Here is a 23,269-nt window from a genome sequence, read left to right as displayed (position 1 = left end):
TTCCGTACCTGAGGTGTAGGAGCTGCTCCAGCCGGGTGCCAGGCCCAGCGCGCTGCCCCCCCACGTGGAGGACGGCTTGGTGTTGGTCAGGCCTGGGGGGGGGCGAGAGGGGGCTGTGGTGCTGCGGGGACCCTGCGGCACTTTCCACAGCTCGTGGGACAGTGAAGCCTGAGTGTGGGAGATCGGCCCGGGGGACCAGGTGGACTTCAGGTCTGACAGCTTACCTGCAGGGCAGAGAAGAGGGGTGGGGGTTAATGTGGCAGAGGAGTAAGGGAGGAAATCGCCTACCAAAGGCTGACACAGAAAGATGTGGTCCAAATGTGGCGGGCACAGCCCAGCGCTCTCTTAGTTTCACTCTGAAAAGCAACCCCCGAACGTAACCGCTGAGGCCTCCTCAGTGCGAAACCCATTTGGGGCCGACGGCTGAGATTATTCATGCAGGTTGACGGTAAGGGAAAGGCAGGGCGCGTCGGTTTCCTGTGCGCTGCATCTGAGAGCCCAAGGACACATGTGGACCACACCTGCGCGTTAAACACAGCTGGCGTCTGCTTACCAGAACTGCCTAGCCAAGAATGTCACAGGAGGGGGGAAAAACAGCACACAGGCGCCCATGGGTGACATTTCTGCCCATGCCAGCAGGTCCTCTCATACCCATCGTTCCCTTTATTTCTCTAATATGCTCCCCCGTGTCACGCCTCACTGAGCAATCACGCCTCAAAGCAATCCTTTCTGGAATCGCTAACCGCACGGTATGTTCGTCTCACCGTGACAACACCTGCAGTTGTGCAGGAGTGCTGAAGGAAGACGAACGCACTCCTCTGGTACATTTGGACAAAAAGCCGCCAGCTAATTTTCACTACAAGTCCCACAACGCACCACAGCGAAGTGGTTGCCAATTGGAGGATAGGTGCTACTATGCTGAAACTCTCCCGGCAGCTCGCAAGCAACTGAAAAATCATAGGGCTTCTGAGAACGGCGAGACGAAGAACCCCCGGCTGACCACCCACCCAACAAAGTAAACTTTTTCTAGTGGTCTATGTTTAGAAACCAAGGCAGTACAGCTCAGCTTGCACTCCAGCTGAGCCCCTTGCCAGCTGAGCCCCTTGGAAGCGGGAGTCTAGAGTTACATTACATTAAAGCACTGTCATTTACTAGGCACTCTTATCCAGGGCGACTTACATAGATTACAATTTTATCCATTTATACAGCTGGATATTTGTGAGGAAATTCTGGGTAAAGTACCTTTCCCAAGGGTACAGCAGCAGTGCCCTAGCGGGGACTCCAACTGGTAACCTTTCTGTTACGAGCCCTGCTCCTTACCACTATGCTACACTGCTGTTGGTGAGAATCCTGACCCTGTGCGTGAGGAGGTCTCAGTGTAACTGACGAGCAGCACAACCTGCATGGTAACTGGAAACATGGGCGTGGTGAGCCACTGCATCCCATTACACACTGGGATTGCTACTGTCAGCCATGATCTGGGTACACAGAAGGGGTATATTTCATGAACACTGAGGACACTTATCAGGAGAACAGTTAAAGGGGAGGCCTGGTGGGAAGCACACACAAACTCAGGTGGGGGTAAGTGAGGCAACTCCTACAGTGGCACGTAGGACATGGGCCAGGAACTGGGGTGGGAGGGTCAGCAGGGGGCTGTACCTTCAGCATCAGCGTCCGGGGAGGACAAACTGAACGAGCTAGTGTAGGCACTGACTGGCCAGTCGCTGGAGGGAGGCAGTGGGCCATTCTGAGATGTTGGGGAGGTGCCTATGGTGTTCCCAAAAAAACAAACAAAAAAAACAAAAAAAAAACAAAAGGGGGGGTTGGGGGGGAAAAAGGAAAACAGAAAATAATAAAAACTGTATCGCAGTTCACAGGCTCTGACTGTGCTTTCTGCAGAGAAAATCCAAAGTCCCAGGGGCATTGAGTAGTGAACACACCGCAGGTGAGCTGGGATAGGTTACCCACAGCCAGACTCACAATACTGTCTACTGCCAATCACATCATTATTTTCACATTTACGGAAAGAATGTTCATATTTAGGGAAAGAACTTTCTAAATCAATCATAAATACCACTGACGCAGCACAAACACTGAAGACTCGTCTCTTCTCGCTTCCATGAGAACGTACTGTGGAAAACCGTGAACTCAAAACCCTGGTTACAACTGAAATTTTCCTCCATGTATCTTTATAGTACAGGAATGTTACTTCCTTCAGTAAATGCATAAAAGCTCTGAGCAACTACGCTCTATCTCTTGGAGTGAACAAAAAACAGACCCCGCCCCCTTCAACCCATCTGTCCTGTTCTCTCTCTCTCCCTTGGCCCCTTTACCTCCACTTCTGTCTCGCAGCAGGTAGCGGTTCACATCCTGGATGTTGGTGTTGATGGTGGGGCCGCTGGGAACGCTTCCTGGCGTCATGTTGGGGTCAGTCTCCGGGTCGATGTTCTGCAGTCCTTTCCAGGGCACCCCTGGGCAGAACTCTGCAAAGGAAGGGAGAGGATGAGCACAGAATACGGTCTCCCTGTATGTGGTTAAAGTGTTTGTGGCTGGGGTTTTTACGCTGCTGCAGTGCCAGCTGTTGGGGGGGGGGGGGGGGGTCCCCTCCCACATACCCGGGGGCCAGTTGATGTTGGTGCCGTTGGAGATCTTGTCGTTGGCGCCCTTGCCCTGACCCCAGCTGTCCGGGGGCACCAGCGGGCTGGCGGGGGACTCGGAGCTGGGGATCAGGTTGTAGGGGCTGTAGGAGTCGTCCATGGGGGGCTTCCCTGGGAGCGCCAGGTTGGGGCCGGCTGGGATGGCACCTGCGAGACAGAGGACACCCATCACTGCCACAGAGACACGGGAGACAGCGTGCTGCCTGAGCTAGCCCGCGGCAGACGGGGTACGACACTTAACAGGGAGAGACCAGGAGACGTCACAGCATCCGCGCAGCAACTCGAGCCTCGCCAAGGACGAACGCAAAAGCACCCGCACTACTGACAACTGTGAAAGAGCTGATTTTAAAGGAACCTCGCTCTCTTTGCGTTTTATTCCCCACGGGGAGGTGTAGGAGGCTTCCGGGGCCATTGTGCTCAAAACAGCACTTTTCAGAGGCCCTCGCGAGTCTGAGAACAAATGAGCGAGCTACGAACGCGAGAAACCTACAGTCGCGTCTCAGAGGAACTACACCTGAGAGCGCGCCTCGTCCTCCTCATTGTGAAACTAAAGTGCTTACACAACACATCTCACTGCCCCGGTCGAGAGCAAGCCTGGTGATGCATGAAGAGTATTTATCCTCTGTACGGTTTGGTAAGAAAGCAGAAGGAAGTGAAGGACATTGCGAGCAGATAAGAGCAAAGCCAAACTAACAAAGGGGCTCACGCCGCACGCGCACGTGACCACCGACTGCAGAGCGCGCTCCGTTGCCCGATCGTTGCTTCATATCAGTGATGTATCAAAGAAAAAGCGAGGTCGGGGTACTGATTTCATCTTTCGATCCCCAAACGAGGCGGCACCACGCAACCGCTTCAGGCGTTTCAGCATGCACATTGCTCCATTTGGCGGTTACAAAACACTTTCCCTCGTGATGCAGAGAGCTGTTTACCATGAGAAGAAGAAGAAAAAAAAAAAAAAAACCACGGTATCACGACAATCTCCATACCCACAGTCACAGACTCTGGACGTGACCACACACAGGGGGAGAGATAAATTGTGTGCGAGTTCTTGTGTGGCAATTTTGTTTGCACACATGTGCGCAGTCACGTATGGACACCCATGTGTGGGTGTTTACGTGTGTATATTTTCGTACGCGTGTTTTGGTTTTTTTTTTTTTTTGCACATTTGGGAATGTGCACACATATGGTTTGCGTGCATGTCTGTGTATGCGTACGTGTGTTATGCTTTTATGCGAGACCAGGCGGAGGCCCGCGTGCTCCTCGTACCGTGCTTGTTGAGGTTGGGCTCCAGAGGGGAGGAGCTGCCCGATAGATTCTCCATGGAGTTGGGGTGCGTCCACTGAGACAGACGGGACTGAGGCTGAGGAGGGTCCTTCATGGACATACCCCCCACCTCCATGCAGTTTACATTCATGTTTGGATTCAGTCCAGCTGAGGGTGACAGGAACAAATAGGAACATTGCAACATGGAAAAAGAAACGCTCTGTGACTGGCTGCAGGAAGAGGCGCCGGAGGCGGGGGGGGGTGGGGGGTGTGGAGCGCGCGGGGCACACTTACAGAGTGGGTACGGGGTGTAGGAGTTGGGAGAAGACTGCGGCTCTTTGGTCTGCAGGTCGGACAGGCCGGGGGCCTGGGGGTGGGGTGGAAAGCTGTCCAGGGCTGATTTGCCGGCGTTGGGTTGCAGGCCGGAGTGAGGGGGCGGCTGCTGCTTCATCAGCAGGGCCTGGGCCAGCTGACGCTGGTGCTGTTGGATTTGCTGCTGCATGTTATTGATTGTACGTGCAACCTGCGGGGAGGGAGCGGACAACAGCACAGAGGCTCGTAAAAAACCTGGAGACATCTATGAGTCATTTGTGACGGGAAACGTGCGTGACCAGGGGGATTTCAGAGGAAACTGGTCTTGTTTCAGATGAATCTGTCTCGAGCAATATGTTACCAAGAGAAATGGGTCGAAGAAGTGACAGTTTTTTTTTTCTTTCCCTTGACCACCAGTTCCCCTGTTGTTGCGCACTGCACACACTTCTGAGAATGTGAAATGCATAATGACGCAGTGCTGAAAATGCCCCCCCACCCCCCCCAAAAAAATCACGATAAGCGTCAGTTCCACACACAGTATATTCACTCATACATATGAGTACCTTGTATAAATGGAATGTAACCAGCAAATACAGCTAACACAACGAAGTGGGCTACAAGAATGAAACTGGAGGTTGAAGTGATTTTATTACTTTTTTACAATAGTCCACTCCTTTTGTGCCACTGTGACAGTACTATTACTTTCTGCGTCATGTTCAGGAGCCAGCGAGAGGGGCCAGAAGAGGGGTGGGGGGTCATAGTGAGAGGTGGACAAAAAGTGAACCGGGCAAAGGGTCGGGGGGGAAGTCACTCACTTGCTGCTCTTGTTGTCTGACGGGTCCGGAGACATTGCGCTGAGCCTGCATCATCTGCTGCTGGATCTGTAAACGCTGATAGGCCTGCGGAGAGACACAGCTTCATTAAGCTCAGGGTGCTTCTGCGTGACAAACGGCTTAGCACTGGAGAAAACGGCAGCGCTCAATGCTAAAACACGCAGCCCTGTGACGTTTTAACAGTCTGTGCAGAACAGGCCCGTGGCTTACCATTTGCAGTTGCTGTAGTTGATACAACAGGGTCATTTGTTGAGGGTTTATTGGTGAGGTTAAAAGTGCAGGGTTCAGACCAATGTTTTTTGCTGCAAACTGCAAGAGCTGTGCTTGAACCTGGAAGCAGACAAGAGTAAACACATTTGAGAGGGGGAAAAAAAGTGAGTACAAGGTGATGTGCACCGAAGCACTGCACAAATCACACCTTTTGCTGTTCGGAGCACCACTCCAGCTCAAAACAAAAGTGAAAAAAGAAATCAGAAAACATCTTACGGGAAGAACAACAATTGCTTATCACCTGAGAAAAGTAATTTTGTATTTTTTAAGCAAACTTATGACTAGAAGGACAGTACTGACAATTTTCAGCTTTAAATGAACCGGTGAGGCTTTATACGAGGCTACCTGCTGGGGCACATCTGGGTACCAGTCAACAGGTACATTTACATTTACATTTATTCATTTAGCAGACGCTTTTATCCAAAGCGACTTACATAGGTTACAGTTCTTTACAATGTTATCCATTTATACAGCTGGATATTTACTGAGGCAATTGTGGGTTAAGTACCTTGCCCAAGGGTACAGCAGCAGTGTCCCAGCGGGGATCGAACCTGCAACCTTTCGGTTACAAGTCCTGTTCCTTAACCACTATGCTACACTGCCGCCCGTGTGAAGGTGTACAGGTGTGAAGTACCCCATTCACATTTACAAATTACATTCAGAGCAAAACATTAGGAGCCCATACACAGAAGTGGAGAGGTTACTTTTTCCAAGCAAAAGCATTCAGCATGTGGCTCTTGCCAGGCTCTGTTAGCCTTTTCGGTATGGCAGGAGCAGGTCGTCTCTTCTGACCATTAATGACTTCTTGAAATACATGACAACACTCCCATCATGGACATCACATGCAAAACACTTCCCCTGCAGGGCACATCAGCTGGTTTCTGTCACCATGGCAGTAACATCTTCACTGCTGAGAATCATAATATTTTCCAATGTATTTCAGATGTGATCGTGAGTGTGAAAGAACACCAGAGCACTGCCGAAGCCAAACCAAAAGGCTGACACCCATTTACTAGGAGTGTTATGGTAACAACAATTAAACTAACTGTAATTAGGGCTGGGCGATATAGCCATTGCGATACATGGAATAGCTATTTTTAGCACAATAACAGCTATCCCCAACATGCGGCGTTAGGTTTCTTCCCATATTGTTTTCGCTTTAGTCATACCTGATGTGGGAGCACAACTCCAGTTTTCCAAGGCCATGTGAAATGCTCCCGGGGGAAAAAATGCCACGCGTATCTATTCAATGTTGAATAGATACGAAAGCATTTCACTGAAATTTGGAGGTGTGCTCCCACATCAGGTATGACTAAGGGGAAAAAATACGGGAAGAAACCACATACCGGGGATAGTTGTTATTGCGCTAAAAATAGCTATTCAATTTACTGCGACGGCTATATCGCCCAGCTAATGGAAGTATATTAATAAAAACTACTCCTTGCCTTGATCACATTTCCTTGGAAAGGCTCAATTAGGAATGGACATTCAAAGTGCTAACCATGTTACCAACTGAGATTCCCTTCCCTTTTCTTCCTTATAAGACTCTTCCTTTCCAGGTCACTGGATTTTTTTATGTATGTGCATCATCCTCACCGGTGGTGAAAGAAACACGCCCTTAACCGCGGTGAAACCGAGAGGCCAGCTGGCCACTCAGGTGGAGCGAGGTGCAACCATACGCGATACCTCTTTCCAGAGGAAGCGAGAAGGAGGCTACAGACAGAGAGAGAGACGGAGGTGGCCTGGGCGGGCGGTGCTGACCTGAGGGGAGAGAAACTGAGGCACTTGAGCGCGGAGATTAGGCTGGGAGGAGTTGAGTGGCGGCACTGACGGCTGAGGGGGAGGAGCCTGCTGCTGCATGGCCCGGGCTTGTGCTGCTCCGCTACTGCCAAACATTCCGCTCTGCATCTGCAAGGGGGAGGAAGGGAGGGAGGGGCCACAGGCTGAGTACAGGGAGGGACAGGGGACAGAGCCAATCCCACGCTCCCTGGCCCCATCCTCTCAGAGAGCGGGACAAACGGACAAGGCTGCTCACTGAATAGCACAGACCCGACCGTTCTCCTCTGCATCATCTATTACAATGCTCAAAGCATGGCGGAAGGCACATTTAATCACTCTAAAACTGCAGGGTTTGGAGGAGGGAACCAAGCTGTCCTGTCTCATTTCAGCTGAAGGAATGGGTGTAACCTTGCGTCACCAGAAAACATGCCGTCTTGACTGATCACAGAGCAGGCATGGCAGCAGTCAGTGGCGCTGAGCTTTGGGCTGGCGACTTTCTCCGTTCATAATTTCTCTATCAGGGTCAATTTATCTCCAGCCGGCCTTTAATCTAACACGACAAAGCGAGGGCTCTCCTGGAGAACCGGCCGTGATGAATGGCATTGGCGTTATGTCTTCGATCTAGACTGCTGCTCTCTAACCTTGAGTCTGGGGTTTCCAAATCAAGGACTGCAATCACAGCGGAGGAGCCCTACACTGAACGCGCACAAAAGGAAAACAATGCAGCCACATTTCCAGCCCTATGAGCCTTACTACATTTGCCAAGATTGAGATCGCAAAGTTCACTGCGCTGCGAGATTTAGAGACAGAAGGCGTTAGTAATAAAAAAAAAAAGAAATCATGTAAGAAAAGGCAGAGATGGAGAAGCTTGAAGAGAGAACTGAGGACTCTTAGAGCTGGGTCATAAAAAAAGGCAGCTGTCTGAATGTGTGATCTCTCTCTGTGTCTGGCCGGCTGTGCGGTAGATGGGATTAGAGGGCATTACTTGTATTGAGCGCTGTAACTTTGTAGGACCCTCTGTGTGGGCCCGGCTCCCAGGGATCTGACGGAAACCAAACGACCTCATCTCACCGAGCCTCTCCTGGCAGGATTACCGCAATAAAGAACAAATGTCAGGAGCTTGCTCGGGCTTTAATCTGACTGGAGACATTTTCCACACTGTTTTTTTCCTTTAGGTAACTCTTGATTTTCTTTATGGATCATTTCAATGACCACCCTTTTGAAAAGGCACCGTTTTTTTTTTTTTTTTTTATCCCCAGCCGATCCCGTTCAGAGCGGTCCTGACAGTCACACCCACCTGTCTGTTGTTCAAGTTTTGCATGGCCAGCCCAGAGGAGACGCCCCCCAGGGCCTGGCTGGGGAGGCCAGTGCTGGACAGTGGGAGCTTCAGGCTGGGAGAAGGCATAAACGGTGAGGTTGGGGCATCTTCCGCCAGGCCGCCATCCTGCACCGGGACAGAAAGAAGGACACCACGGACACTCAGGAACTTTCTAGACAATGCTGCTGCAAAGCAGTTACAAACCGAATGTACTAGCTTGAACGTATGTTTGTGTAAGATCTCACTGGTGTGCAACTGCGAGTGATTCGATTCTTAGCAAAGCAGGCTACTATTCCGTTTTTTGTACGTTGAAGCCTCATCGGGTGTGACCCCCCCCCCCCATAACTTGCATTTCACATATTTGTGTACACAACCGCTTCAGTAAATGTGGTTTGCGAGCACTCCACCCTGCATTGTGGTGCCTTACTGTGGGTCTGAACCTGCAACCACTTGTTTACCATTGGGCAATACACCCCATCACTCAGTAAACCAATGCTATGGTGCAGCTCTCAATTTTCTACTTCACTGATCATATATAGGTTGCACTCAGGGCTCATTTCTGCACTGTATTTTTTTTACTTTTAATGTACATATATTTACCATTTTATTTTATTGATTCTGACTTCTTATATATACATATATATATATATATTTCTTTGCTTTTTCTTTTGTATTTTTGTATTTGTTTTAACTTATTGCACATTGCCACTTTTGCCTTTCTACCTCTGTCTTAATGCTGCTGTGACAAGTGAATTCCCCCGCTGTGGGATCAATAAAGTTCTATCTTATCTTATCTTACAAGCCTTGCTATCTAAGCACCATGCCACACTCCCACACATGCCACAATGCTGCGCCTACTACCTTGTCGAGGAAGGGGGCTCGGTCTGTGGAGGACTCTTTGGAGATGGCCGGAGGCCGGCAGCTCAGTGCTTTGCTGACCAGGCCGTTGTTGTAGTCAGAAATTCCCATCCCCCGCTTGTCCAGCTCCGTCTTCTTTTCCAGCAGGGCGCCTACGATGCACACAGTCGCAGGTCAGATCAATACACAGGACATTTCCTGCCGCCCCCATTTGGAAAAATGTGAACACGCTAACAGTGACCGAGGTGCGGATCGAGTCCAGGACACTCACTCATTGCCTGATCCAGATTCATGTTGTTGCTCTTCAGGGCCTCCTCTGCTGGGTCTCTCTGCAGATGACAGAGGAGCAGTTACCAAAGGAGCAAAGGAGCTACTATATAAACCACAGTCACAATTAATGATGTTTTAAAACCAGATGCATTTATCCTGAACCGTGTATGGAGGCCTGAGGACACCACTGAACGTTATCATACAGACCCTGCTACTTGTATTTCTTGCTGTTTACTTTATGTGTAGTATCACAATGTGGTTCGGATTCTGTGATCTAGTGACTGTGATGTATGGTGATGTGTGTACATTCACTAGTCTGGGAGTGTTGTTAGCCTGATTTGACACTGTTGCTCCTTCAACATGCATGCACTTCTGTTCTTTGGTGCAAGAACATGCTCTGGATAAGGCCGTCTGCTAAAAGAATGTAATATTGTGTAATGTGTTTGCATGCAGGTTGTAGTGTGTTGCCTTGATGTGTTTGTTGGCACTGCTGTTACCACGTGTCTACTCACTGGGAAGCCCATGTCAGTCAGCTGCTTGATCAGGCGATTCATGATCCAGGCATCATCCTGCTTGCTGGGCCCTTTCCCCTTCATTAGGAGAGAAAAGAGAAGTGAGAATCTCAGTTTCAGAATGGCATTGTACATGCACGCACAGACCGGCTTGTATGTTCTTAACCAGGTCTGGCACGATTCAACTTCGGTTGATACATTTCTGTTCCCTTGTGATGGAAGTTGCTCTAGATAAGAGCATCTGCTAAATGCATTTCTTGTAATGTAGTGAAAAAAACTCAGTTGCTCTGTACTACAGCATGCAGCCATACAAAGGGATGCCATTCTAGGGCCCCATGCACAGCAGCCTCACACACACACACACACACACACCCACACACAAACACACACACACACATACACACACACAAACACACACCCACACAAACACACACCCACACACACACACACACACACACATACATCCACACAAACACACACACACACACACACAAACATACACCCACACAAACACACACACACACACACACACACACACACACACACACACACACACACACACACACACAAACATACACACACCCACACAAACACACACACACACATACACCCACACACACAAACACACACACACACACACACACACACAAACACACAAGCATACACCCACACACACGCACGCACGCACGCACGCACGCACGCACGCACGCACGCACGCACGCACGCACGCACACACACACACACACACACACACACACACACAAACACACACAAACACACACCCACCCACACCCACACACAAACATACACCCACACAAACACACACAAACACACACCCACACCCACACACACACACACACACACACACACACACACACACCCCCAAACACACACACTCCTCACCTTCTGCGGCCCCTTTTTCGGAGGGTTCCCCCAGGAGCTGCAGGAGGAGTTGCTCTCCTGGGAGGCCGGGCTGTTCCACATGTCCCCGTCGTCAGGCTCCCACTGCCCCGCCGAGAGGCTCAGCTCGTCCCCACCGCCTCCCCAGCCGTCTTGCATAGATTTGGGGGCTGGAACAGAGCAAGCAGAGGAACGTTCACTGCACTGCAGCGCCACCCTGGATATTTTAAATGATATGACGCTGTGCAAACTGATTTAGCTGCAGACACACTGACAGATGCAGTAATACCTACCAGACACCAGGTGTCACTGCAGTAAAACAAATGACTCAGTCACTGGGTTTCTTAAATTCCTGTGGTTCAAAGTAACACCTCGTTCCTTGTTCACATAGACTAAATGAACAGCCTTGCATAATATGGCCTGACTGTATATACCGATGTACAGTTACCTTGAGGAACACAATCAAGATGGTACATGTGTTCCAAAGGTAACGTTCTGTCCAGTGAAAGTGGAAGGCCTAATGTGGTGAACCGCTTTCGGGAGTTACCTGGCTTACAGGGGGCTGATCCAGGTGGCGCACTGCCTCTGCCGTAGGGCCCGGCGGGTTCGTGCCCGCTGTCTCCCCAGCCTCCACTGCCGCCCGGCGGTTTGCCCCAGGCCGACGTCCCGTTGTCCACAGCAGGAGCGGGGGAGGCTGGCTCTCCCCAGGAGGCCTCAGGCTTGGCCTGGACGTTGGGCAGCTCCCCCCAGCCTGAGGGACAGGAGGTGCACATCAGCCATCAGCATCACACAGGGAGCAAACGCTCTCTCATTAACTCCTTTCCACAGGGTTTACGATCCGTCCTCGCCATTTTCTATGCTTTTCCGGGCCCACAACTGCATAAAGCCAGAGCCTGCCCGCTCCAGACCCGAGTCCGTGCACGGAACCGGGGGCGGCGGGTCTTTGGAAGCGTCAGCAGAAAGGCCCGGTCTGGCCAGAAGGAAGGCCGCTATGCCTGTTTAGCTCTTGGCCCATCTCTGCAGCAGTTGGCTGAGGAGGCAGTGCCATGTGTGCCAAGTAAAATCCCTCTTTGGCTGGGACCGTGCACCGGGGCAGACAGCAGGGGGCGTCTGACCTTTCCAACGGCGACAGTGCGTAATCGCTAACAGACGGCGGCCCTTCTGCAATTACACTCTGCCTTCAGAGGCAAACTTCGGTGGCAAACCGCCACCCTCACAATGGGTTTCTGAACAGCCTTCCTGTTACACAGACAAGTGTTATGAAGCATTTGGTTGGAATTTCAGTGGGCATTATAAAGGTGTTTCCCCTGCCATGTCATACCACGAAACGCTGTCATAGCTAAAACAGGTTACAAGCTTGAATTGCGAATTTGTGTCACGCTGGCATGTCCTGCTGCAGCTAATCGGAAATGCGATTTCAGTTCCATCACCGAAACAGCACGTACTGCCACCTCCTGAACTGAAATGAACCCAAATGCCCAATATGAGCCTGAGGAAAGCCTTTTTCTTTATGGCTTCGGCTTATGTTTCTGCAATCTTCTCATGTGAATATTTTCATTTTAACCGAAACCTAGGTAACTTTGACTACCTATTACCTTTGCAAAACACATAGCATATGTTTTCACTCTTTAGCTTTGTAGCCATGTGTTTCTATCTACCACATGGAAGCAGCATAGTGCTGTTGCTGTGATATCAACATTGAATAGATACGAGTGGTGTTTTTTCCCCCAGAAGCATTTCACATGGCCTCGGAAAACTGGAGGTGTGTTCCCACATCAGGTATGACTAAAGGGAAAAAAATATGGGAAGAAACCTAACGCCACATGCTGGGGACAGCTGTTATTGCGCTAAAAATAGCTATTCGATGCATCGCGGCGGCTAGATCGCCCAGCTCTACATCAAAGTAACATTTACAATACAAGATGTGGCACAGGTTTGTAAGCTTGCTACAAGCTTGGTCTTGTGTAGCACCACAGTCAAACCACTTGTGCATTTGTGTACTGTGTGTGTCCAGGCCTCTACATGTGGAGCCCTTACCTGGAGTCACGAGGGGGGGCCTGTTCTGTGGAGGTCCAGGCTGGTGAGGGGTGGCTGTGTTCGGGGAACCATTGTTGTTGGTGATGCTGGGAGCGGTGTGGCCGTGACCCTGTACAGGGGGCTGAGCGTGGTGTGGGTGCGGGTGGTGGTGGTGGTGGTTGTTGTTGCTGGGCGCAGAAGGGTTGCCCTGGATCACGGGGTTGTTCCTGTCCCACATGTTGACGGTCTTGTTGTAGGTGCTCGGGTCTCCCCAGGTCGAGGTTCCGTCGTCGATCTCCATCTTGCGGCGGATGGAGGGGGGCGAGGGCTCTTCCCAGCCGGTGGGCTCCCCGCCCGGCTCCTGCTTCCCGCCGTTCCCGCCGCCCCCCCAGCCCGTGCCGCTTTGCTTCACCGAGTTCGGGCCACCCCAGGAGCCCACGTTGCCTCCTCCCCCGCTGGTGCCGTTGGTGCCTTCCTGGGGCTTGCCGCCCCAACCCTGCACCGGTGCGCCGGGCCGCTGGCCGTCGCCCCAGCTTCCGCCCACCCCTGGGGCCGGCTTGCCCCAGCCCCGGGGGGTCTCCTTCCAGCTGCCTCCGTCCCCCTCCCAGGGGGTGTTAGTTGTGCCATTCCTCTTGCCTTCTCCTGGTTCGCCCCAGTCTCCCCCAGGTCCGCTGCTTCCGCCGCCGCCGTTGCCCCAGCCGTGGGAGGGCTTGGGTCCCTCACCCCAGCTCTGTGATTTGGGCTTGGCGGGGGGGTCGTCCCAGCTCGGAGACTTCTCTTCGGGGCCCCAGGATTGGCCGCCCTTGGGGATGTTGGCATTGGGGCCTCCCGCAGGGGCCTCGCCCCAGCCCCCAGATCCGTTGGGTGCTTTCTTGCTGACGGGCGGCTCTCCCCATCCGGAGGCCGGCTGCCCAGGCGCCGGGGCCGAGCCCCCCCAGCCCTGAGCCGCTGAGGTACCGGAGCCGGACCCTTCGGTCTTCCCACCCGAGTCTGGCCTTGGAGCAGCGCCGGGGTGCGCGCCGCCACCCCCGGTGGCCAGCGGGGGGCCGCCTGCGGCGGAGCTGGTGGACGAGCACCAGGCCTCAGTCCCCGTGTCGCTCTTGCGGTCGGAGCGGGAGGCCTCCTCCATGTCCCACACGGTGTGCTGCCGGACCGGGGTCTGGCCCCAGCCCGTGTTGCACAGCACCCGGGGGTCCAGGTCCTGGCGGGGCAGGGGCGGCGGGATGTCCTCGCTGGACGACCTGTCCCTGTTGCGGGACCGTCCCTCCTGGCTGTCGCTGCTGCCCTCGCTGGCGGGGGCGTTGGCCGCGCGGGTCCAGGAGTTGAGCTGCTCCTGCGGCGGGCTGCCCGCCGCCTCCCACCCTTTGGCCTCGCCGGAATGCTTGCCCCAGTCTCCACCCGTCGACCGCCCCCAGGCCCCGGAGGCCCCTCCCCCGTTCCCTCCGCGCCCCCAGGCTGTGAGGAGGCCGGGGCTGTTGGGTGGCCCTGAGTCCCAGGTGGAATCCTTGGAGCCGGCCGGCTTGGCTTCTCCGTTTCCCCAGACGGAGCCCCCCTCGCCGTTGACCTGCGAGGCTCCGGGCTCCAGCGGGACGAGGGAGCCCACGCCCACGGGGACAGCACCCCAGCCGGAGAGGCTCTGAACGGGGCTGAGGGGCTCCTGCTTAGTGTGATTTGGTCCGTCAGTGTTAAGGTTCTGAGGTTCCATGCTGAAAGACACATTCGTGGACGGGCAGGGGTGCGGCTCCGAGGGGTCGGCGGGCATCATGTCGCCCCAGGCGCCGCCGCCGCCGCCACCCCCTGCAAGGTTGCCGTTGGCGTTGCCTGTATTGCCGTTCCCGCTGCTCCCCTGGGCTGGCGCAGTGCCCGTCGGGCTGCAGAGATTGGGCGGGGGAGGGGGAGGGTTATTACCCCCTGAACCGCCGCCCCCCATGCCGGTCCCCTCATGTCCCAGCACTGGCCAAGCTGCAGGGTTGGCATTCGGGTTCAGGTTCAAGTTAAAGTTGGAGGAGCTCCAGCAGGGCTGGCCCCTCCCCGCCACTGGTAAGCTGTCCGTTTTCCCCTCCGCTCCGGCGCCGGAGGGGCAGTGGGCAGGTCCCGAGCCCCAGCCGCGACTGGCCCCGCCCTGGCTGGAGACGGCGTGCCCCGAGTGGCTGCCGCCGGCTTTGTTGTTGGGGTGGTGGGCGGGGAAGTGGCCTTGCTGGGCGCCCCCGGTGGCCATGCTCACGCTGCTACTGCTGCTGCTGCTGATCTCTGTGGCACAGTCAGTGTCCGTGGTGCATTCTGGAGGGGCGTGGCTCTCGCTGCGGGAAATGGAAGGCCACGCCTCGGTGTCGCTCTCGTCAATGATCACTTGATCCCAGCTGCTGCTGCTGGCGGCGCTCCGGCTGGTGGATGGAAGTCCCCAGTGGGGATTCTCATGCTGGGCTCCCAGGCCACTCTTCTGGGGCGGCTCTGCAATACAGGCAGAGAGGAGGCGGCACACAATTAACACCTTAAACAGGCAAGCAAGATACCAGGAAACAATATACCTGCATGGCACATACAATATCAAGCGCCTTCCTCAGACCTCCGATTGGCTGTGAGTAAGAGAGGGTTCGCAGCTATTCCAAAAATTCAGACCTGAATCGTGTTGGGTTGAATGGGTTTATTCTCAGAGCGATGATGTCCGTCTCAATGCTGAATTGAAAACCTGTTTTCTGAAAGCCTCGCCAGTCTGCATTGCCTCTCAACAGTGGAATTTCAAGGGCTTCGATTCATTCATCGCTGCTCAGGCTCCACCACGTCCCTGCAATGCTGGGACAGCACAGGGAGCGCAGCCCTGCTGGCCTGTGGACAGCCTGCCCTCTGGGTCTCTCTCCATCACACACGCATTGGCAGAAACACACACATGCGCAGGTGCACTGTACGCTGTGCAAGACATCTGTGCGCGCACACACGTACACACACGCATACATGACATACACATACAGGCCGCTGCCCAAGTCACACTGCATCAAGCTCTGCAGACTCAAACTACTGTCCAAACCTAGGATGATTTTTCCTCACTCTGTCCATTTCTGATGCAAATACAACTGCATACCCATGCTCACAACATTTGAACACGGCAGTGCAACAACAGATAGAAATGCACTCCGTCAAAACTTGTTTTATTGAAGCTGGACAAAAGAAATCATTCCCCTGCCCACAAGCAGACTGCTCCTCTCCTCTCCAGTTATAAAGTGACTGTGGTGCCAATTTCCCTCTCCTGAGGGCTTAAAAAACCAGCACCATCTTATGATCAATGATCCACTGGCCTACACTTTGTCCCCTCTACAGTTCACAAACAATACAGCCATCGTGTATTCCATCAGATTCCCCAACAGGATTCATTTTTCATGCATGCAGGCCACAGAGGTGAGCACGCAGAGCTCATACTAACGTGAATAAAAAAAAACAAAAAAAAACACCAGGCCTAATTCTTACCTTCCAAACTGATATTCAATTCCATCAGCTCATCCAGTGATTGAGATAATTACTGACTATCCGAGGTGGATTATGTTCAGGAGCAGAAACAAGCCTGGCGAACGAAAAGCATCCGCTCGTGCCATTCTCGGACGGGTTTGAGGCTTCAGACGCTACGCAGCAAACTCCTGCTCCACTCCGAGCAGTCCTTTCAAACGCAATTTTCCCTTTCGACGCGCTTATCTCCTCTTTCCAGACAGCATTATCACAGAGGCCGTCACTCTCCCGGCCATTTCGCCATCTGCCACGGCCAGCAAAGCACAGCGGAGCAGACCCACCTCTACACTCAAGCCAGCACAGTGCGCACACACATAAACACACACACATCCACACAAGGGTTCCAAACCTCTACAGTGAAACCGGCACAGTGCACACACACATCCACACAAGGGTTTCAAACCTCTACACTCAAACACAGCACACACAGACATCCACAAAGGGGTTACAAACCTCTGCGCTCAAACCAGCACAGTGCGCACACAAATCCACACAAGGGTCGCAAACTCTACCATGCATCTATTTCAAATCTCAGGCATATTCACATCCCAACTGGGCAATAATGTTTTTCCTAGAGCAACCCTAAGCATGTAGCTTTACGAACATTAATTTCACTTAAATATACTGCTGATGTATACTAGTGTTAATGCAAACAGAGCAGATCAATATCAAAAAGCATTTGAAATGCAACCATATTTCATTACGTTGTTTCAATAAAATTAATACTTCAGATTCAGATCACTTATTTTAATAAGAATCTTTGTTTCATAATTTGGTTAGGTTCATAGGTAAAATTAGACTGCAGCTATAGATATGATTATCTAGTTAAATTTTCTTCTCAGGAAAAATTAAATTAAAGCTTACATAGGCCTAGAGGAAAAACGAGAAAGCAAAATGTGCTAGTTCACTCCCTCTTATTTATTTCTTGATTCATTCTTTTGAATGCAGCATCCTTGGGCCTGCTGTGTGTTTTCCTAACAACCTGTTTACAAACAGAAATGTCTCTCTCTGTCCCAACAGCTGGGCCTGGACTGGGGCCAAATGAATTCTGTGATGTGGGGCAAACAGAGGATTTGACGGAATCTAGGGTTTATCAAGAGATTTGGTCAATCGAGGAACTGCTGCAGAACTCGAGAGAAGAGCAAAGAGAAGAGAAGTGAAATGCTGGTCCTTAAGCAAGTGCTCAGTAAGCTAGCAGGAGCACTGCATGAAGTCATGATGCAGACATGTTACTTTGAGGCGCACAGATAGTTCATATGTAGCAAGCTGACTATTAACTTCAAGAGAAGCTCTAAAGAAACCAGGGAAGAAACTCAGAGCTTCTATGAATATGAATATGAAGAGCTTCAGAGCTTCAATGCTTTGCGGGAGTGAGCAGATAAAGTGCATTACAATACAGAATGATGCTATTCTTTTTTCTTTCAATATTTCATTCATTCATTCATCAACATGAATTGTTCTTTTCTCAATTTAAGCGCTTTAATAAAGCGTCAAAGAGAAAATGCCACATGTTCTTTCTGTTATTTCTCAAAAAGATGACATTCTAGACATTTTTACAAAGAAAATGGAAAATGCGATTTTTAAAACTGAGGAAACTGAAATCAAGAAAATATAAAGCAGAGAACTGCAAATAATAGAACAGATTTCATTTGGCCCTAGGTGGGACTGTAGTGGCAGCCAGATGCCGAATACAATTTTGTAAAAAAAAAAAAAAAAAAAAAACGAAAAGTCTTTTGACAGGATTTTAAGCAAGCTGTGCTTGTGTTTTTCCTCTAGTCCGAAAGAGTTAACACAGTGCTGGTTAAATGAATCCCAGCAGTTCAAGGGCAAACGTTATTCATTCAGAAAAATACAACTTTACAACACACTTCCGCCAAACATGAGTGACTTAACACAATGTTAAAGCTCCACAATAACTGACATAGCTGGTTAACACGAATGCAAACCTCTCCACAACTGACTGCTGCTTAGCATCTGTAACTGCTAATATGACAAGACTGAGCCAGAATCCTTGTCTCATTTCCTGCTGAGCACCAAGATCCAGCAAATATGCTTTGGAAGCAAAAACAGCACAGCTTCCTTGGTATTCTCAGTGTGTTCGTTTCAATGATGATTTCCGAGGAAATGGAGGGGGGGGGTAAATCACACAAATGTTTTTAAAATCCCAGGATTCTGCTTCCAGATATCACTCAATAAAAAACAGCCCTGCTAACACTGACCTCTTTACAAAACAGTCAATAGTAATTCTGCATTCGTAGCCCGGCTCTGTCTTCCAGCTAATCTGACAGTTCTGAGAGGCCATGCGCAGAGATAAGACGGCCCAGATAAAATACGGCGAAGGGACAAAGATCACCCAACTCCATTTTGTGCCCAAAGGAGTCACTGAATCAAAACGTAAAGTACATTCACAACAAAGCAACCACTGAAAGCCTCGCTCCGGCTCTGGAATGCACAGGGTGATCCAGAGCGAAACCTTGCCCCCACAGCCGTCCTACACTCCTTCCACTCGCTTCAGCGCGCTGCAACCCATAATTCTCCGCCGCTGTCTGAGGAATTCCACTTTCCCCCCCGAAACCGTAGCCTCCTTCTGTCGGCTTGCCACATGAGCATGTGCTTCGCGGTCACATGAGCAAAGTTATCATTTAAATATCAACGACCAGACTGGCACTCGGTAGAGCGCTGGCCGCCGCCGCCGCCCTCAAAACTGCAGCAACAGCCCTCTAATCAAATGGCTTCTTCCCACAGGCACCCCGTTTAATGAAGTTTCGCCCGAATCCGACGATAACTTCTTTTTTTTTTTGATGATGATCCTGGCAAGCAGACAGACAGGCAGGCACACAGGGGCGATCGCATAACCTGCGCTCCACCTAGTGGAGGCAGAGGTAAAAATAGCAATCGCAGTATTAATAGGAACATTGCAGATGTGTGTTGAAATGAGAAAAGATAGGGGGGAAAAATGCTGTCGGTCCCTGTCACGGTACACTGCAATCACTGCCTCTGCTACTGCGTCTGCATGCACGCGCCCGGGCCGTGTCGTCGGTCGGTTCTGCGTTGCAGCCGCGCCACGCCGTCCGCTAAACACCGAGCCGTTGAGCGCCGTCCGCTAAAAAAGAGTCTCGGAGAAGAAAGAGGGAAGGAGAGAGAGAAGGGCACGGTGGCTCTGACACAGCGGCGTTACGGTCTCGAGCAGCTGAGCAGCGAAGGACGCCATTTTATCAGAGCTGAACCGCAGCCAAAAAGCTCAGCGCTGCTGTCTGCGTCTCGCTCTTGTTCTCTCTCCCCCTCTCCCTCTCTTCCCTGCGCTCTCTCTTTCTAAAGGGCAAGAAAAAAAGAGCTGCTAAATAAATGAATCACACAACATGGAGCGGGATTCTATTTCCCTCTCTTTTTTTTAATGCAACTGCTACAAACACTATAAGCAAAACAAAAACAAGGGGGGGGGGAGAAAAAAAACGGAGCGATAAGAATAGAAAAGCAGGAGGAAGGGGGGGATCGCGGCAGAGTGGAAAAATACCTGAGGAAAGGTTGCGCCCGACCATCCTGAGAGAGGCTACGTTTTGTGTGAAGCGGTGGCCATTCCTGATTCAATATGTCTGCTGCGAGGCATCTGAACCTCATTTTGAAAAGCTGCCAACGCTGCTGCTCTGTGTGCGCGAGCAACCGCCCCTCAGTGCTGCTCCGCTACGGCTGGATCCAACCTCCGCTGCCTCTCTCTCTCTCCCCCTCTCTTTATTTAGAATCCCCTCTTCTCCCCTAAGGATTCTCACAGAGGGGTCTCCCCCATTTTTTATTTTTTTTTGCTCTTAGGGAAGGAGGGGGCTGTTACAGGGTGAAACGGGGGTAGGTTAAATCGAAGAGCATTTCATTGTACCATCTCAACAAGCAACATAAAAGACAAGATTCCCCTTTCCTCCCCTCCTGTGCTTTCAAACTGTCACTAAATATTTAGCCGACTCCGCTCTGGCAGCAATTAGTGGTGCAGCTTACAATCGTGCACTCTGAACGGCGGCCAAAAAAACAAAAGCCTCTGCGACTCCTCACGTCAGGAGCTCTGGAACGAGCCTGCGTTACCCACAATGCGCGCATGCGCGCGCGCACACACACACACACACACACACACACGCACACGCACAACTCTCTCTGAAACACTGCCCTCTATATTTACATCAGAACACAAGCTGCATACCAATGCAGCTCCCCATCGAGCCCCCACCTCTAATAAAATTAAAAAAAAAAAAATAGCCCGCACGTGCTGGAGAAACAGGACAGACACACAAGAAGAAACACATGGGTACAGGCAAGCAGCCAAAAGCTAAATGTCCTTACAAAATGAGCCTCATCGTAAGGAGGGCAAGAGAGCAGTGTGTGGCGAGGGGAGAGGGGTGAGGGAGAGACAGAGAGACAACGAGAGAGAGAGGGAGAGAAAGAAACAGAGGGGAGAGAGCTGCAGAGAAACCATGTGAAAGAACGCCAGCTTCCAACATGAAGGCTGGCATTGTTTATAAATGATCCAAATGCCTCCCAAAAACACAACACGTCAAAGTCTGTGCAGAACAGACCTTTATTATGTGCCAATTCAGCGCCGGCTTTTCTCAAGCCAAAGATGCAATGATGTAATCAAAGCTACTTTGATTGCTCCTTTGTCTGTAAATAACCCCTTTATGCAAACTCCAGCCACTCAGATCAAAGGCCTTGCTTTGTTTTCCGGAACTGGAATGGCACGGCGGTTTAAGCTTTAGCGCTCCTTTTTCCCCCCTCTCCCTTCCTGAGGGAGCAGACTCTCCACCAAGGTTACCTTTATAAAAACAGGGGACCATGGTCCTTTCACTTTGGCCGGAAGACATATGACAACCTCTTAAACCTACATATACATTGACACCATCATCTCCACACGGGAAGCACTTCTCATTTGTCAGTTCAGCCTTCTACAACATACCAAGGTCAGCTCTTTGATGGGGAATCACTATAACACAGAGCAATTCTTTTCAATTTAGAAATGTACTCAACAAGGCATGAAATATGAATGCAAACACAAACAGCATTTGGGGGGAGAAAGAAGACGTGCTTTCTTTGGAGAAAGGAAACTCATTTGAGACAATATAAAAGCAGTAAATCTGCTGCTCGGCTGTCTTTCCCACGGCTACACAGCGTGGTATACCCCCCCCCAACCCCCCCCCAACCAAGCCCCCCACCCCTCGTCTTACCACCTGCTACGCTCAGACTCCTCCACCCGCCATGTGCCACAAGCCTACACTTAGCTTTGCTCTGGCGTAGCACTGGAGTGGCTACAGATGGGAAGGGAGAGAGCTGGGGGGGAGGGGTGACAGGACGCCAGGCTGAGTTCCACAGCCAGCTGCCTGTCACATTACACAAATCTGAGGGGACACAATGAGGCCAGGCCAGTGGGACAGGGAGCTCCCAGGCCCCCCACCACCCACCCCTCCCTCCCCCCACCAACCCACCCCTTCACACGTTAGACAGGGGAGACTCCAGCACCCGTCCTGTGACCCTGCGATCGCGACAGCGAGGACGGGCTCGGCGGACGTCACACGGCTCCAACGAGCTGCGTCGCCACATGGTGTCTTGGTGTATGGGAGGTCAGCGGGAGGTGATCCAGCGACAGGAAAGGAAAGGAACTCCCCACTCCTACCGTCACAGAACACCAGAGAACACGGCGCACACTTCTCTGGCCTAGCTCTCGCACGCAGGTTAACCGCAAGCATCTCCCTCCGCTCAACCAGAGCGTGCCCACCGCTGCAGACGCGTCCCGCTGGAGGCTTCCTGTGACGCGGCAGCCTTTAAATAGCGCATTGCAATTTACTCTTCCTGGCTTTTTCACGCCTGCAAACACCAGTTGCTTGTAAGTCTCAGCTTTAGCCAACCTTTGGAGAAAACAATAATTAAAATCTACAATGAATACGTGGCCGCACTTCTTGCTTGTGCCAATTTAGCAGCTAGTAAAGCAGATTACAACTGCACAGCGTGTAAGAGGGAGCAGACGAAAATAAACCTTGAGAATGCCCTCCATTGAACAGAGCTTATCTCATAGATGTATTCAGGGAAAGGGATGATAATCTCTTGACAAACAAAGACATTTCATGGCACTGTGCCATCCAAACATTGACCCCGCATTAGATAAGCAGAAGACGTGGCTCTATATATAGGCACCTTTAAACAAACGGACGTCTCGCATGCTACGCACTCCGATCTTTCCACGGTTTCACAGACGCTAGTGACGTAATTTAAGACAGGGATAATGGCAAATGTAATGTGCTGTATGGACCTATGAAATTATGAAACCCCTACAGCACAGGCCTGAGTGGAGTGTGCTCTTTTCAGAGTGCCGACACCGTCACACACACGCCGGGGGGGGGGCAGCGGGGACAGGGAGGGGATGTGCACCTGCCCTGTCAATCAAGGCCACCGCGTTTACTGCGGCATAAATAAGCAAACGGGGCGAGGCCTGGGTGCACTCCAGGATACACACCTTTAGGAACTGTCAGACACACGGCCCGGAAAATAACCTCCACTTCGCTTTACTGCAGTCACTTTAATGCTGCTTCCTCGGCACATGCTAATTACCTTCTATAAAAACGCTTACTTCAAGGAAGTAATTCCTTCTGTCAGGAAGGGGTAAGAAAAGATAAAGTACATCTTTCGCCTCTCAGGAAAAGATTAAGATTGCTGGGAAAAATCAGAGACCTGGGGCAACTGTCACAACTTGCACTATTAAGGCAGCAAAGATGTGTCCGTTAACATTTGACACTGAAAAAAGGACTATTA

General features: G+C 51.5%; 1 protein-coding gene across 6 annotated transcripts in view; it reads right to left on the bottom strand.

Annotated features, from left to right (window-relative positions):
- Positions 1 to 23,269, bottom strand: part of tnrc6c2 (trinucleotide repeat containing adaptor 6C2) — a 56,567-nt gene that overhangs the window by 2,721 nt on the left and 30,577 nt on the right. For 2 of the 6 annotated variants that reach the window (XM_036524094.1, XM_036524103.1), the window contains exons 5-20: positions 13,010 to 15,439; positions 11,520 to 11,723; positions 10,976 to 11,142; positions 10,073 to 10,150; positions 9,562 to 9,619; positions 9,294 to 9,442; positions 8,412 to 8,558; positions 7,097 to 7,243; positions 5,276 to 5,395; positions 5,048 to 5,131; positions 4,215 to 4,443; positions 3,924 to 4,088; positions 2,616 to 2,804; positions 2,334 to 2,483; positions 1,660 to 1,767; positions 9 to 224 (exon numbers count right to left, since the gene is read on the bottom strand). In XM_036524094.1, coding sequence (XP_036379987.1) covers positions 9 to 224; positions 1,660 to 1,767; positions 2,334 to 2,483; positions 2,616 to 2,804; positions 3,924 to 4,088; positions 4,215 to 4,443; positions 5,048 to 5,131; positions 5,276 to 5,395; positions 7,097 to 7,243; positions 8,412 to 8,558; positions 9,294 to 9,442; positions 9,562 to 9,619; positions 10,073 to 10,150; positions 10,976 to 11,142; positions 11,520 to 11,723; positions 13,010 to 15,439 — 4,641 coding nt within the window. Of the gene's footprint in view, positions 1 to 8; positions 225 to 1,659; positions 1,768 to 2,333; positions 2,484 to 2,615; positions 2,805 to 3,923; positions 4,089 to 4,214; positions 4,444 to 5,047; positions 5,132 to 5,275; positions 5,396 to 7,096; positions 7,244 to 8,411; positions 8,559 to 9,293; positions 9,443 to 9,561; positions 9,620 to 10,072; positions 10,151 to 10,975; positions 11,143 to 11,519; positions 11,724 to 13,009; positions 15,440 to 16,450; positions 16,604 to 20,000; positions 20,162 to 23,269 lie in introns of those variants that run through there. The other 4 variants (XM_036524129.1, XM_036524138.1, XM_036524112.1 and 1 more) reach the window with 4 other exon arrangements.

Source organism: Megalops cyprinoides, chromosome 1, assembly GCF_013368585.1.
Source record: "Megalops cyprinoides isolate fMegCyp1 chromosome 1, fMegCyp1.pri, whole genome shotgun sequence".
NCBI classification, from domain to species: Eukaryota; Metazoa; Chordata; class Actinopteri; order Elopiformes; family Megalopidae; genus Megalops; species Megalops cyprinoides.
The sequence above is the reverse complement of the archived record's forward strand: the minus strand, read 5'-3'. Positions and strand labels throughout refer to the sequence as shown.